At 34.8% G+C, this 18299-nt stretch overlaps 1 protein-coding gene across 1 annotated transcript in view; it reads left to right on the forward strand.

Annotated features, from left to right (window-relative positions):
- LOC125226363 overlaps positions 1 to 18299 on the forward strand; it is a 44612-nt gene that overhangs the window by 19694 nt on the left and 6619 nt on the right. The window contains exon 2 of the mRNA XM_048130327.1: positions 12233 to 12300. Within this exon, the coding sequence (XP_047986284.1) occupies positions 12277 to 12300 (24 nt within the window). The 5' untranslated portion in view covers positions 12233 to 12276. The remainder of the gene's footprint in view (positions 1 to 12232; positions 12301 to 18299) is intronic.

The following is an 18299-nucleotide window of genomic DNA, read 5'->3' on the forward strand; positions in this document are numbered from 1 at the left end:
ATCTGAAACAGTTTGTTTTCATCTGTGATGAGCTGTGTTACTTAAAAAAAAACAAAACTAAAGGAAATGTTACTACAAACCTGAAAGAAAACGATTAGAAATAACACTTAACGTCTATTTGTCCATCTGTTAGTTTATTATTCACTACTTTAATAAAACTATTTTTTACATTTTCAATATGATATGACATAAATGTATATGACACATGTCGACAGCCACGCATCCATTAGAGGCGGCGGCTAGTAATAGGAAAGTAATAATAAAAAGTATAAATACCAAGTTTTTACATATAAACACGTATAATCTCATAAAATCCATTATCTCAACTACTTAACAGAAGCAACAGCGATGTGTCAAATAGCTGACCTTGTTGCAGTTCATGACATCACGAGTATCTCGAGGCAACCCGCGGAACTGGTATCGTAGAATTAATGGCCTCTCGGGCATTAGCATCTCCTAACGGGTTGTTTATGCAAGAATAGTAAGCCACGGCTATTGTTAAATGGAGTGATATATTTGCTTTTTGATTAAGTGATTACTCGTGTATAAATATAGTATGATAGAACTATATTTAGATAAAAGAAACAAGTTCCTCTATTTGTATAGGAAGTTGTTAGTTACTTGCCCGATTGGAAATATGTCTCAGGCCCATAATTTTTGTGTTGTTGTTGCAATTAAATATCACGTAACGAGGTATTTTTTTATGTTTTTGTTGACTTCAACTTACAAAAATTCAACATCCGAAAGCTGGAATATGGAATAAATGAAATCTATGTTGTGTATGGTGGGATTGGTAAATAGGTATAATAAAGTTTTCAGTTTCTTGTTATAATACACACTGTAACTAAGTGTGCCAGTAAAAAGTATAATGCATTATATGCATATTGAATTATTTGAGCCTAATTTTTTATTTGTAGTTAAGTAGTATAAGTTTATTGGTTTTGAATAATATATTATTTGTAATATATGAGCTTCTGATATCAAGCATAATTGCAATGAAGTTTTGAAATATATAAATATTCACAATTTACCAAGTGTGTTTTTATGGACAGGATAGGCATTAAGTCCGTCATTATTGCAATAAAGTTTAAATAAATAAATAATAGCTACATCAGCAGATGTCCTAAAGATGTAAATTTTCTTGTACTATATTTTTCGAAACATTTGATTTTATTCTCAAAATCACAACAATAACTTACAAATAAACACTTATACTAAAAACTTTTTCGAAACACTATGTCTTGATGTCACGCACACCGTCGGTTTTATAAAATTGTAATGGCGCGGATGAGTTGCGGTTACACGTAAATTATTTTCTTACTCTTCCTCTTATATTTCGACATGAAGACGGCAATAGCTGTGCCATTGCCCAATGTGTGTACGATCTAAGTGGTCCTAAATATCTACCAATGAGATCTTGTCGTTTTAGAATACGTTACTTTATATACTCGTAAACACCAAAAAATCCTACAAAAACTGAGTATAAGTTTAGTAAGAAGCTGTTTGATATACTTTTCCATGATCTCCATACTATTTACGATCGTGCCGTTTACGATATCGAGTAAAGTATTCTAAAGCAACAATCTCATGGTAGATGTTCTATCTACTCTAGAATAAGACCAAGCTAAGTTGGCAATGATTTTGATAACCCCGCGCAAGGGTTCATAAACGTCATAGTTTTGTAGGAATTAGACGTTTAATACTACATTTTGCATGTGCAACTTGGGGCGAAAGTGAAATTTTACACGAGGGTAAGTTAAAATAAATCACGACGGATTGCCGGTGAGATTTGAAGACGATTTGCAATATTCTTATGTTTTTCATCACACTTGCAATATTACAAATATGTAAAAAGTTCAATACGGTACCAGAAATTTTATCAGTCTAGGTAGAATTTTCTATGACTCCTGCGTCGCCTGCATGTAATTGGACATTTTCTGTGGGAATGTGCTGTCAAAATCACTGCTTATAGCACTTACTAAAGATCATTTATATAGGACTAGCGACCCGCCCCGGCTTCACACGGGTACTATACCTACATGTAAACCTTCCTCTACAATCACTCTATCCGTTGCGTAGTTTTAAAGATTTAAGCATACATAGGGACATTTTGTTTTATACTATAGTGATTTACTTTCATACTAAGAATCGTACCTCGATTTTTTAGCGCCACCTATTCAATACTATCATAACTACACTGATGATGCCTACAAATGTATTTAAAAATTGATTGTCATATCATGATTTTTAAATAAAGAAATATGTCATTTGTTCTTATAAAAATAAAAACAAGCAAAAATATTTGGGGAAAATATGATTTTGGCCACTTTAGGCTGCGAAACAGCGGCATCTAGTTTTAAGCCTAAAAGGCCCATATATTTCAGGGGTACGCTTTTTTGTATGGGCTTTGTCAGTCCAGTAATAAATCGTTCTTGGCTCTTAGTTTAGAGAAATGGTGAAGTGTTGACAGGGTAATATCGGGCCGGTCATGACTGAAGGCAGAGTTAAATAATAAACATTGCGTGACCACGCGTACGGAACACGTAACCTACTCTTTAACCTCTATTACTTCTATTGGGTACGGAGAGGTATTGTGTAAGTGATATAATGAAGTCACAAACTACAATAGACATTATTTAAGTCTTGTGGAGTTCATCTTCGTCGGAACCTGGTTGCTATCGAACCGCTATTGCAGTTTTTTTCTTTGCTTTTTGTGCGCAGTCATGAGTCAATGATCGAAGACTATACTTCCAACTTTATTTAATCAATCCAAGTGATACAAAAAAAACTGAAAAAAATGTATATATACGAGTATAAGAGTCCCAGAACCACTAAAACTTTTTACCAAGTTCCATTTTGCCGTACCTATATGCTATCAACGATGTAATAATGAAATATTTAAACATACCTTCGCAAAAAATCTAATTTTAGTATAAATCTTAGATAGCACGCCTTCAATCGATAATTCAATATTTTTTTAAAGAACGTGTACTCGTAGACAAGCTAAACATTTTTTCTTTTTATCGATCAGTGCTGTCATTTGATCTTCGTATGCGTGTTAAATTTCGTCCCATTGTATAAGATAAGTAGGTCAATATCGACTTGCTACTAAAGCCACTAATACTTACCTAATCAGATACATTACAAACGTGTCAAGTTCACATTAAGTGCAAAACTAAAGAATATAGGTATACAAAAAGTATTTGTACAGAATCCACATGAGAATTAGCACATGTCATTTACGCGCTCGCGCAGTCGTAATCATAAGTATTATGCAACCGTGGCCGTGAACTCTAATGCATACAATATGTGCTGTTCCAATAATATTACTTACGTAAACATAAGCATATTAGGTGTGAAACTAAGGGATCGAATCCGAAACACCACGCTGCGCTCAAAAACTCGGATAATTGATGTAGCTCGAAAAGCGGCCAAGTTAAAGTGGGACTGGGCTGGACATGTCTGCCGTATGCCGAATGACTTGTGGGCCAAGATAGCCATGGAATGGGAGTGAACAGAGGATCCGGCAGACCTCGCCGGCGATGGCGGGATAACTTGGACTCCTTTTTGACAGACTGGCCAGTTTTAGCTCAAGATCGAGAAGAATGGAGAAAGAAGGGGGAGGCCTTTGCCCAGCAGTGGGACACAATAGGCTTATAATAATAATAATAAAACATAAGGGCTTCCATTCTTTACGAGTGGAATAACTCTAAATCATCCAGTTCGTTTGAGGGACATACTTTGTATTTTATTTACATGAACTATTATCTAGAATCGAAGACTACTAAGCATACAACTTCATAGCTAGCTTTTATATAAAAAAACGTGTAGGCGAACCAAGGATATTGGAGACATTTCCTCACTGTGTAGCAATCCTGATAGGAAGTCAGCTCTTCATTAGTAAAGTCGCGCTTTAGAATAGAATAGAATAGAATAGATTTTTTTTTATTCGTAAGCACTTAACAACGACGATAACAATATAATATACACAAAAATTAACGACACACAAACAAGTAACCATACACACAAAGGCTAACAGAAAAAAGTGCCACGAAATGCATGGTCTCATCTCAGCATGTTGCTGGCGACTTCCAGCGCTGGTCTTTACCTTCATTAATTAGACAAATTGTAAATTTTTTCTTGTCAAATATGGCATCTACATATTTCAGTTTAAGTAACCACTGTAGTGGTTTCTTCTAGCCATTGAACGATCGCCAAGAGCTCGGAAAGCAACGGGAAACTAGTGCCAGTATAATGTGTGAATAATCGATGTCTTCCCTCTATTGTTAGATGACTATACATAAGTAAACAAGATTGAGAAGGTTGCCAAGCATTTATACCATAATTGCTATAAACATAATTGCGATTTGTCGTTTGATTAAGTTGTTTTTGAAGCGTTTAGGATTCTTCCGCTAATTAACGTACAAGTGATTGTAATCTGTTCATATCTAATAATTGTTTGTAGCGATACCTTTTGTTCAGTACATATCGCGTTTCCCGCACTAGTTTCGGAAAGTTAGTAAATTTTATGACAGGTTGAAACTTTATCGGATCATAACTTGTGTCTAGTTAAAACACTTTCTTCGGGAGTTTCTTAATTTATCGCTATTTGTTTTTTTCCGCACTTGAATCGTAATAAACTATGATGTGCATAGGTATTTGTTTTTCTCCGAGTGTGAAGAAGTATTTTGGAACTCGGTTTCCTTATAGAAAATGCATACCAGCAAATCAAGTGATGGTTCAAAACCTTCGGGGCGTTAGTTCAACTCGCAATTCAGTGACTCTGAAGGTACCGATATATCTACGGATTTTAACCTTTAATAATGCTAATGTTCTTTTCCACCTCTAAATAATCTACCTTGCCCTTGCTAAGCCACGTATCCTGTGATTAGCATCAAAGATGTCAGTACGTACCATTAACATACTTTATTATTTCCTTGTTTTTCACATTAGGTATTAATTACAACTTTAACAATGGCTTGTTATTAAAACAATAACAGATACCCATGGATATGTACTGGGTGTTTTTACCGAGTTAATGAATTTATTGAAACGTACATCTGATACGCATATCTCGTAAGCGGATGTGTAACTCAACTGAGGTAAAAACTAAATGCCCATTATATTTAGACCGAGTGAATATATTCATGAAGAGTATTGGGACTTACTATGATTCTCCTTTTTGTAACATCTTTATTAGTTTAAAACCATATACGTACATAATGATACCTAAGTCTTGAGAAATAACTAAATAGTCATACACCAATAAGTAGAATCTTAGTACGTAAACGTATACAATCTTCATTTGTCAAGAACCATATTAGGTATGTTACCTAATCCATGAGTGATCCGTACGAGTCCTAACTGCATGTCCAATTATATTTTATAGAAATACAACTTGATTCTTACTGTGATTTAAAAAGTAAATTTACTAGTAGTTCTATGATCTGTAAAACACCAAAGTAAAAACACTTACTTCTTTATGGCATTATAACAAACGTATCACGATCACGATGGTCTTAAGCGCCATAAGCGCTATATATTGGCTTTCAATTATTTAAAAAATCCAAAACCTAGATCGAGAAAATAATCATAGAATCTTGTCACACAATTTTACTCGAATCGGTTCAAAATTGCAACATAAGAATATCCGGACATATAAAAAGCAAATCGAGTTAAAGCGTAAACTTCTGCTGTCTCTCCGGTTAATTACTTAAGACGCTAACTAAGTATAATTGTGTTATCTATGATGGCTAGATCAGCTAGTTTGTTGTCTGAAATATGATCCACGTAATACCTCAGGTGCTAACTTTGTCACCTCACATCAATCTTCAGAGCTCAGAGTGGACAAACTAACCTTGTCCCATGAAATTTATGATGTCATTTAATGAATGCGTGCTAACCACACTCATTACTAATAAGTATACGAACGGAGAACCTAGCGATATGCTTAATAGAAGAGAAGTGGCAACCATAATTGTGTGTAGGCGCCGGTCGTGCAGTCTTTTTAAAACTATTACGTCTCACTACAGTAATAATTTGTTAATTTTTTAGGGCCTCTTGCACCAACGAAAATGGAGGGTTATTCCTCATCAGGGAATCTTTAACTGACTTTACCTTTAGAAGTATTAATTGATTTCTTGACTCCACGGTTCTGTTGAACTTATACCATAGTTTTGTGGAGCACTGTATATTTATACTATTGTTACCTTTGAATAGGTGTAATAATCAAATAAATAAATAATAATAATAACCCACCATTTTATATGGAATTTGACAGATGACAGCCCACTAACCCTGAGTTAAGTTGTTGGTGCAAGTGGGCCTTATTCATATAAATACATAGATCTCTTTAATCATAAATGTCAGTATGACAGCGGACATATCATTTACCTACTAACAATACAAATTGATAACAATAAACAATAAACCATGAAAAGAAGTATAAGACAAGATATACGAAATTTTAACACTAAACTAGTCGAAGTAGCTTTAAGGACCCATTCATGTCTCCGAACGGCAAAACAAGGCATAAACAAGGAAAGACCTTGGATCACAAGCCTTCGAGATGCAAATGGAAAAAAATGTACTAGCAGGGACCAAATCACTGAAATTGCCACAACTTTTTATAAATCTTTATACTCTTCCGATTCATCACTTTTATTGCCCAAAAACTGTAACTCCAGTCCGAACCCTAAATTATTTAACTCCGTTCTTTACACTGGCAAGGTCCCTTCCAAGTTTTGTCATTCTGATATAGTACTTCTGCACAAAAAAGGAGATAAATGCGATATAAATAACTATCGTCCAATTAGCCTAACATCCCATTTGTATAAATTATTTATTAAAATAATTGAAAATAGAATTGCTCCATTGCTGGACAAACATCAGCCACCCGAACAAGCCGGATTTCGACCTAGCTTCTCAACCACTGACCATCTACACACCTTTAATCAAATAATAGAAAAGTCCAACGAGTTCAATGTCCCCCTATACCTTGCTTTTGTTGACTACAGCAAAGCTTTCGACAGCGTGAAACACTCCTCCATATTCTCCGCCATGCAGAATCAAGGTATACACCCGGCATATATTGAACTCGTTGGAACTATCTACAGTAATAGCACCGCCAGCATTAAATTGCACGCACCCGGTCCCGTATTTAGCATAGAGAAAGGCGTCAAACAGGGCGATCCGCTATCTCCGAAATTGTTCACCAGTTGTCTCCAAGAGATATTTCAGAAGCTGGCTGTCTCATGGGAGACTATGGGCATAGAAGTCGACGGCAAGAGGCTGACAAACCTGCGCTTTGCTGACGACATAGTCCTCTTCTCCCATACGTCGTCACATCTGCAACAAATGCTGCAAGATCTTAGCACGGCAAGCCTTGAGGTAGGACTTTCAATGAACAGAGCAAAAACCCAGTTGATGACCAAAAAAGAGCTTATCTGAACAGATCTATAAAAGCGAAATAGATTCACCATAAATTACTATAAGTACTAACAAAGAGGATCGATATACAGAGTTACTGTCGAAGTAAAATGTGTAATCACAGTGCATAGACTGCCATCTCTTGACACAGGCTTAAAACTTTTGAACCTCAGTTTTGACAATTTATATAAGCTATTTATAGCAATATTAATATTAGCGCCATCTAGCTGAGCGTACCCCAAAGGTGTAATGCCATCTAGGCCACCGTACCTTTTTCTGTATGGTACTGAGGTACGTTTTTTCCTTAGACTTTATCTGTCTATACGGAGTTATTATGTCATTGATTTCATATTGTTTTTTCTTGTTTCATGAACACGATCGAATATGTTTATTAGATTAATCTTGGATATGCCTTATTATCGGAAATTATATTTTGTCTTGAATCCCTTCAAGAAAAGTACTGATATTTTAGAAAAAATGCAAAAATGTCTTCAGTTACTTTGGAGTGCATGTGCAATGTGCATGTTGCTAACCTTCCTGTTGATCTTTCTCTCAAGTGAGAGTAAATACTAAAGTATAAGCAGTGAAATCACTTCACGCATGAATATCACACATGCACATTAGTGATTGTGATTGGAAAGTAAAACCTATATTTTAGAGCAGAGGAAGGGCAGGTCCAGTGCGGCCCTTCCTCACACGCAACGGACACGTAACCATACGGTTCGCGTCATATAATACCTTGTATGTTAAGGAAATTGGCACAGTATTGGACGTTAGAGTATATATAACTGCCTGAGTTTTTCTGAAGCTTTTAATATCACAATTACCCACTTAATTCAACACTTATTTAATTATAACCATACTTTATAATAACTTCTATAAACTGTAATATCTTGGGCAATAGAATCAATGTTTAATAATTGTTCACACTGTATTTTCATGATTTATAGTTACTGTGTTTTCTATTAACTTTCCTGACATACAATTGCAATATTGGTCTCCTGCGAATCCCGCGGTACAGGCGTAACCAAGTGACCTCTGGAAAAGTAAAAAAAAAATGCTATGCACATGGATGTAGGTAAATTGATCCTACAATATTTTTTTCAGTACAAATGGTGTTTTTTTTACGCACTAGTGCGAGAAGTAGTTCATTATATGCCAGGTCGAAACTTCGGAGGCTCATCTGTACTGAAAAACGTCGTACGATACACGTGCGAAAAGGAAATTCGTAACTCGTGTCGATTTAAAACACTCCCTTCGGTCGTGTTTTAATTTATCGCACCTCGTTTCGGACTTCATTTTTTACGCACTTGTATCGTAATGTACTATTTTGTGTTTACATATGTGCAATAAACGTATTTTTAGCTTTCTTACGGGGGGACACGTAGGTATATTTAGACACATTTCCCTGATATGCCACGTGATAACCTTACCGAAGAAACGAATTTTCCTTCACTAAGGAGTAACAAACATGAAACGTTTAAAAACAGAACAAAAAGAGCTCAATCGCGTAAAACAATTTTGCGCAGTAATTAAGTAGTCACCCACTTAATCACCCACTACCTACCACTGCCAACTGACAAGGTCCAGATTTCACACTCAGGAAAATTACTGTATAATTACGTGCCTAATTTGTACTAAAACAGCCTGGAAATAATGGCTAATTTGTATGCTAAGTCAAATTATCAAATGATTGTCGATTCTCATTACCTACATTGAGCAGTCGAACGGGTACGATTAGTATTTCATTTGAAGTATTTGGATCCTGGCCAAGGACGGAGGAATGGTGAAAACGCGGTGGCATATTTAGGACACAATCTCAGCGTTTTTTCAATTTATGTACCCATTTTTACTAAGACAATAAAATATTCTGGGAATAATTTTAATGGTATCATCGGCATATCGTAGATAGGTCTTCAAATGTCATAAATCACTTTTATGCAAATCATTTTGCCATGAGCTAATTTATTGATGAGATATATGACCATGGGCCATCATAAACAAATTCTAAATATTGAGTCCTTATGTTACAAAACAAACTTTTTTAAATATTCATAAAATTCGTTCATTGTCGTTCGAGACAGACAGACTTTTCCATTGGCCGATTTGTTTTTAATTTGTCTACCTCATTTAGCATGTTAATGTCATGCCAACCAAGTTCACTGCAACAATTACATCGCGATTCGCGATCCATTGGATAAGTGGGTGTGATAAATTTGCATTACTTGTCCTGACTAATGTTGCCTCTTTGTTATTTGACACATTGTCAAGGCACTGAGCCAAGGAGAGCCAATTACATGTTGGCTGCTCGAACGCACAATACTCTAGGCTCGTTAAACATTGTATAGCTTTTAATAATGTCATTGTTTATGCATGTATTCCTTGAAACTCTTAGATTTTATATTATGGCTATTTAAAATGCAAATTACATACACAGGCATTGCTAAAAGAAATCGCTAATATGCATACAGTAAAGTATATTTGAATTAGATATGCATGGATTTCCAGTGATTACGCTCACAATTAAATAATGATAATGGACATCTAAAAGCATGAAATTCCCGCTTAATAAAAAAAAACGGTTATTCAATCCACAGCGGTCACGGTGGTTGCCCGTAAGAGCGCTGTCACTCACGCATTTCTCTGCACATTGTAAAAGAAGCATCGAATGTCTGGTAATTACAGACTCGACTTAAATTGAGTAGCGAAAAAGCATTTCACAAGTCACAGCCGTCCCGTACAAGGAGGCGGGTGCGTTCCTAATTTATTGCGGAGAGCCTGCACCCGCGCCGCCGGAATGCAGTTACGCTTTATGACAAATTCCCTCACACGCTTAGGGAAATAAAACGCCCAACTTGGCAACCGCGGCCCGTCCAGTAACTGCCATCTAATTTATTACGACTACGAATGAATGACTACTTATGAGTGACGTTTGACATAGAATTGCGTCGTTAATCGAGGCAAATGGATAATATTGGTAATGATATCCGATTTTAAACTAAATAAGACTTCAGAAAAGGCTTATTTGATCTGGATGTGGACTATGTAGAACATTGTAGGTATAAACTATACTTTTTTAACCCCCGACGCCAAAACGAAGGGGTATTATAAGTTTGACGTGTCTGTCTGTCTGTTTGTCTGTCTGTGTGTGTGTCTGTCTGTGGCATCGTAGCTCTCGAACGGATGAACAGATTAAGATTTAGTTTTTTTGTTTGAAAGCTGAGTTAGTCGGGAGTATTCTTAGCCATGTTTCATTAAAATCGATCCACTATGTCGGGGTTTTTTTTAATTTTAATTTTGTGGTTATAATGATACGAGATCTCGATACGAGTTTCATTACAACTCGGTATTTGGTCAGTCGTCTGAATTTGATGTTAACTAAAATATCTTGCCGTATAAATGCCTAAATGGGTGTTATTTCTGATCAACCTATAACGTATTAAAAAAAAAACTGGTAAATATTTTACATTTTACTAAAACTTTAAGTTAAATAGGTTTTCATACGTACCTATAAATGTATGTACATAATGGACAACTGTACAGTATAAAAATATATATTGTTAATTATATTTATTTAATCTCAGTATTACATACCAGGCATAATATGATTGCAGTTCAGTCAAAACTTTAAAAAAGCTCTCGCATGATATGACAGTATAATTGCAGGTCACGAGGCGATCGCAACAATTTATACAATGCGATGAGATAGCCATTAACCTTTGCGGGACGATGTTTAATATCTGGCTATATCCATATCAAGTAATACAAGAGTAATTTAATGTTTAGTATTTTTAATCTGTGAAACGTAAATATTTCCTTTGGCGTTGTAATGATCGCGCTGAAGCACTATTAAACGATCCAATTATTGTATCAACATAAATAAACCGCAAGAATGAAGCCTTTTTAATGAGACTTAATAAGAGACTTTTTTGATTATGCCTGATGGCGAAGACATGACAAGAATGTTAAAATTTCTGTTGTATAAAATACTTTTTCGGTTAACTAAAAAAAAGAGTTTTGTTTTTACAAATATTGATCAATCAATTACTATATATTTTATCAAGTCACAATAAGAAGAAATAATATTGTACGCTTGGTATTTTATTAAAGGTATTTTATAAAAAAGTTGCTTATTACACTTGATATTTCAATTTCTTTACATAAACAATGGAATTACATGGATCTTATCCAACCACTTAGTTTTTACACAAGTGATAGTCTAGTTAGAATAAGCTGCCATTACCTTTCTCACCATTATAATGTTCATAGTGTAAACAAAAAAGTCCATAGCCCAAACATTTTTTGTTTGGTCTATGAACAGCTCATCTCAACCTCCTATTCAAATCTATATCACCTCACGCGATAACAACCCAAGCAACCGCGGTAGCGTCAGTAGTTAAATGCCAAGCTCCATTTAAGTTAGCCATTGTTGTGTGTGAACGATTAGCTCGGCCTGTTCACCTTTCTTCTATTTCATAAGACACATTTACAAACACTATCAAACTTCATTAAAATGCAATTTTTGCTTATACCCTGTAGGTATTTTAATTATGACGAAACTTGGTATGGCGTGTTTATTTGTGCACATTAAACTTTCAGAAACTAGACAAAGGCTTTCGAAATTTAACTGCTATTAATGCAGCCATTTGCTGGCTTAATATTTTTAGTATGTAAATTATTCTAAATGTGGCTTTTGGCAATACTTGTTGGTAATAATATTTGGCATTTTAATAAACTTTATTGGTAATGAACCTCACCTTGGGCAACCTACAACAGTTTTTTTATTTAGTGTTATTTGTTTCAGTATCGAGTCGGATGAAAAGGTAGACCACCTGAGAAGAAAATAACATGAGATTCTCGGCGAGGTTACAGGTATGTATCGTGGAATTAATCTAAAACCCATTAACATGTTTTCCATATCTTGTTAAATCATAAAAGGCTCGACCAGAACTATCTTTTACATCAAATTGAATGATGCAAATCATGGAAGGTTACAAAAGGCAAAACAATGGCGAATGAAATGACAGTGCTACGTAATTCAGCGATATAAAGTTAGTTTGCTGAAATAATGTATATTTGCAGCAATGCTTCGTTGCAGAATTAGATTGGATATTCACGTGGGAAAAGTAACTGAAGACACTAGTAAAGTAGTCAAGGCTTAGATGGATGATCTTGTTTGGAACAAATTAGTCTGAAATGACCTACACTTCGGTTAGCGGATGTTTTTGTAACACGCTAGAATGCTTTACAATATAATTGTAATCTATTTAGGTACCTATATAGCTGTACATATAGCAAGTTACAAAAAAATATTATATTATTAATCTAATAAAAAGTAATTACAATTACGTTATGTGGATCATTTTAGTCATATACTGAAATATTAGTCATATTCGATTTGGTTTGATGAGTTTGAGTGCCAACGTGAATGACACTTCTGGTGTTTCGGGTGTCCATGGGCGGCAGTGATCGCTTACCATCAGGCGACCTGTCTGCTTGTTTGCCTGCTCCTCCATAAAATAATATTTAAATATTAAAAGTAGACAAATCTCTTTGCAATATAATAAACGAGCAAATTATATGTCTATTATTACAACCGTAAATATTTACGTAGTTTGTTGTTTTCAATTCAATTCAATTCAATTCAAAACCTTTAATGTCATAAACAACACATGTCAAAAATACAAAAATAATAATACAATAAATAAGGAATTTAAATAATCTTAAACAACTTAGTCAAAAAATAAAAACGTTCAAAACTTACTAAAGAAAGATATTTTAAATTTTACATAAAATTATGGAAGCATGGACTGTTTAGGAAAATAAGCACAGTAAATTATCTTGTAATTTTAAACAGTGTTAGCTTTATATGGATTATTAATTTTATTGGCAATATAGAAGCTATTGGTAACCGCCTATGGAAGCGAATAAGCAATGAGCCAACGAGTCAAATTGAGATAACTTATGCACTTGCAACTTTGTGTACGCAAGATGTTGAATATTAGATGTGATATGGATTTATTTTAAAGTGAAAAATAAAATAAGATAAGGAATACGACCAGGGGGCCGATTTTTGAATCTCACGGCGTTCGAATTCAGAAAATTGTCACTGAAAATAGTAGGCAATTCACCGTTTTCAACCGGTATTTTAGTGACAGTGAGACTCAAAAATCGGCCCCCTGGGACCACATTAAGCAGTTAGTTGAAGAAATGAGGGATAACAGGCCCCGTACTGCCGTCCTATCACTAGAACCCCTCTAAGCTGCATATTACCAGTTTTCATTTGGATAAATATTCTTAAATAGGAAAGAATTCCCCATCGACTGGTCTTGGAATCATATTTTTATCATTTTTAGTTACCGAGATACAGAGTCGACATACCTCGCTAAGTGCACTATTTTATAACCCTTTTCAATAGTATAAAACCGCAAACCCACATTTGACTTCTATAACTTATATTAAAGCGCTTAGCAGTTGTTTATCTTCATAGTTTTATCACACGATACATAACTATAACAACGTTACTTGACATAAGCTTCATAAATTCCCATTAAAGCCGTTTAATTGCGTTATTACATTTTATAACATTCACTTTTTTAAATAAAATACTACGCTTAAACACGGCTAAAGTCCTTTAACCGTGTATTTAAAGACTTTCATTGTAATTTCGGTTACAAATACATCACTAAAACCTAGTTACTGCGCTTTACGGTGAATTTATTACTAAAAAATATTCATAATGCCACACTGAAACAGGACAAACCAGCAAAGCTACGCTAAAACCCCGCTAGTTGTAAAAGTATACCTTCCAAAGTTATTGCGCCAGTCCGACAGTCGGCCGAGCGGCTCGCGCGCAGAAGGTTGTGCGAAGGCTGTAGTGACCGGTGAATGAACATTTTCTCCTTAAAATGTTAAGAAACCGAAGACCAGGTAAGTGTTAAATATCTTTTTTTTAAGGTTTTTTCAAGCACAACTTGCGTTTTGCTAACGTATTATCACACGTTTGCCGCGACAAGTAAATACCTAACTCATAAGTTATTCGATCAAGAGCCCAGTTAAAACTATTGTGTACAAATAAAGCGTAAACAAAAAAGTCAAGAAATTACATTGTACCATCCTATTGCTATGTAGGCATTGCCATAGCCACATACATTTTGTAAGCATTTATTTACCTTACAATGTTTTAGTACCTATGTAGGTATGGATTACTTGCGCAACATTATATTACCGTCAAGCTGATTTAATAATGCAGTCAAAAATCAAATTAATTAATGTTATTTCTTTTAGGCTTGTTACGAACTTCAGGATACAAACGATAACAGAGATCTGCGAATAAAATGAATACCGAAAAACCGACCACAAGTCATCACACCAGCAGTAAGTTTAATAAATGTAGAACAGAAGGGGATTGCTCAACTCGATCTTTACCAAGGAACATTCTATCGTTGTGTATTGTTTCAAGAATTTTTGAGATTGATACCTCAGAATTCTTTGCCTAACTTAGCCACGTCGAACGTTTCTGCTTTAATTTTCAATGCTGACGAAAATACATCAATTTTAAAACTCCCTTTTACTGGTCCAAGCTAAAACCGTTGCTGAAGATCATCGAATTTGGGTTTATCCTTCGTTGTAACAAAATCGAACAACGTTTACTTCTTTAATCATTCGTAAAATGCTTCTCATCTTGATATAAGGAAAGAAGGTTTTTGACTATTCCGTCGCAGACGCATTGAAACTACAAGTGATGACTCGAAAGAAGAAGAACTCTATACCTAGCATGTAAAAATTGTAAAATGACAACATATGTATCATCCAAAATGATGCTTTATCTTGATTTATCCGCTCCAATTAATACAAACAACAGAGAAACAGACTTAAATTTAACCTAGTTAATACAATTTTAAGCAATGATGCACCTGATTTTACCAGAAATTGTTAACAAAGATCTCTATATTGATTCTAGTTTAAAGAAAAAAAAAAAGATGTATGATATATAAGTATTCTGCTGTACCAATTCATTCAGACCCTTCAAATCCAGAAGTTTTACATACAGAAAAGGAGGACTGACCTACACATAAGTACATATAACCATTTATCGATGTAGAACCACCGTCGATATAGAGCACTACACTCGTAATATTAATATTAATAATACAACTGTCGAAAACCAAACGCACAAAAAAAGAAAAATACATTTTAAGAAGAACGGAATCAAGCGGAAAGAGAGAAAATTATTATGACAAACAATCCTAAATGTATTTTGAAATTTTGAAGTATAAAATAAATAAAGATTGCTATTTTCACTTGCTTGGCGAATAATAAATGAAATCCGTGTTTCTTTTTGTAAGAACTGCCAATGTCAACCGTTTTTAACCTTATATAACTCGGTAATAAAAACATTATTTTAATAGTGTATTATAGTAATAATACGAATAACTTTGGATATCCAAGAGCGACACCTTTCGCCGTGTCGGTATAGCAAATTGATTTGTTGCAATGTAAAAAGCGAATTTTATTGTTTCATATTAATGTTATGTTAGTTTTCACTAATGTTAGAATATTATATTAAGTTTAAATATGTTGATTTGTAACATAACTTATAACGAGGTTTTTTATGCATGCAAATAAATGGTTACAATATCATACAGTTGTCTTTTATTCATTTAACAAATTGAATTGCTCTTGAAACTTAGTGCAGGTACTGCGGGTAAACGGGACATTGCTAAAATGATAAACTCCTTTTAAAAAGAATGACAATGCTAAAACCTAGTAATCGTCGCTGGTTTGTCATATAGCGGGCTTTTAGATTAGGAATGCATACAAATTATTTCGATGTTAGTAGTCATTGCATAGCTTAAAAACGGTTACAGCATTTTTTTAGAGCATATACGATAGTATAAAATTGTTTAGTGTATTTGCGGTTATTAAGCTATGTTTTTAGATTATTATGCAATGCTCAGTTACGATTACTATAAACACGTAAATTTACTTTGCCGTTATTAAGCCATGTTTTATGTATTATTCAATCCTAAAAAACGGCTAAAGTATACTTAACCGTGTTTTAACAGTAAAATCATACATATTTTAGGAATTATTTGCATAACTTAAACACAAAAAGGCGAATTTCTAATAAATTAAACAATATTTAATTAAATTGATTTTAAATAATGTTAGCGTGAATTTAGTTTTAATTTAAGAATAAAAGAAATCTGGACTAAATCGACACATTTCCTAGAGATATGGGTTTTTATGTTTTTTGCCCATATCTCAAAACTATCATTTGTGGGTTAGATGGGTTTTAGTGATAGGACGGCAGCGTAGCCGAATGGCATTTCTGCAAAACGAAATGCCATCGAAACGCTGCAGAAATATAGTCTGGCTCTGTCGCGTTAATACGCAAGAGCGGTAGAGATAGATAGCTACGAAAGAGATATTATCGTGAGCGTTTCGTGAGTGTTCGTGCATTCGGCTATGCACACAGTTAGACCGTTTTCACATTATCCGATCCGATATCGGATGTCGGAAGGATTTCAATAGAAAAAATCCAAGATGGCGCCTGTAATGTATGGATTATCGGTCCGATATCCGATATCGGATCAGATAATGTGAAAACGCACTTAAGGTGCAGGCAGACCCAGCACAACTTTGGTAATGCCTCAGAGGCTCTCTTTAGGTCTGTACTCTTTATTCGTACTCATTATTAAGACTTTTTTATTCTATTAAGCAGCGGTGCCATGAGGTCGTATCCTTCCCTCTTATCCGATGGGGTCTGAACAATTTACCCGCTGTCAGATCACCGAGGCTTATTCGATCTTATCTCGTAATCTAGCTTCTTTAAACACATAATGCTACAAACAAGTATTAACAATCGATGTCAGTTCTTTGGCCTGTCTAGTCACTAGTATGCAAGACTGTATATAAACAGTTCATTTGAATTTAAAATTGCTCTCCTGCGAAATGCGCATGGAATTACCCTAGCCGGCCTGGCCGAAGTCACGTTCGTTGAAGATACGTTGTGATCGTAACGCAGTCTGGCTCTGTCATGTTACCTACTACAGAAGAGCGATAGGGGGAGCTAGCGTAAGCAATTGTGACGTTGGCTATGCACCCAGGGTGACTAGCCGAATGGCACAATCGCTCACGAAACGCTCACGAAACGAAGCGCTAGTAGATATCTATCTCTATCGCGCTTGCGTATTGGCGCGACAGAGCCAGCGGCGTATCGCTTTCGTTTGGCGTCGGAGAAATGCCATTCGGCTACGGGGCCAGGACTGTAGGATTGCTTTAAACGACAAATCGGTGTATTTATCCATCAATGTGTTTCTAGGACTCGCTTGATTTATGTAAAACGATTATAGATAACTTGAATGCCAATATGCGTAGACATGTTACTAACACGTTTTTCTTTAGGTATGTTTAATAGCTGTTTAGATTTGTTTTGCAAAAATTTCTGGAGCAATTAAATAATTATTTAAGTACCTACTCGAAAGTAATTATTTATATTAGCTTTTTTAATGTAGATGTACAAAAATTGACAACAATTATAATTATCATAATCTCTTTTGTGTTCAAATTAGGACATGAAAGAAAATTTTACATAAAAAAAAACAGGTCGTTTAGATCGGCTTGACTTAAACAAAAGCTAACTTTTTCTTGTCCATTTTTTAATAATATTTTTTTCTAATCAAAACAGAAGCTATGCCCTGTAATAGACAGTTACCTACCTACTATATTTGCTACGCACTCTAGGTACATATATCTTCACATTCGCGCTAGATGCTGTTTATTTAGGATCATCCGCAGTATCTAATTTATTGAAATTGCGTGTTAACATAAATTAAACAAGTACCATCAAGGTTCCATGTATTTCT

This window comes from Leguminivora glycinivorella, chromosome 5 (genome assembly GCF_023078275.1).
Source record: "Leguminivora glycinivorella isolate SPB_JAAS2020 chromosome 5, LegGlyc_1.1, whole genome shotgun sequence".
In the NCBI taxonomy this organism is placed as follows: domain Eukaryota; kingdom Metazoa; phylum Arthropoda; class Insecta; order Lepidoptera; family Tortricidae; genus Leguminivora; species Leguminivora glycinivorella.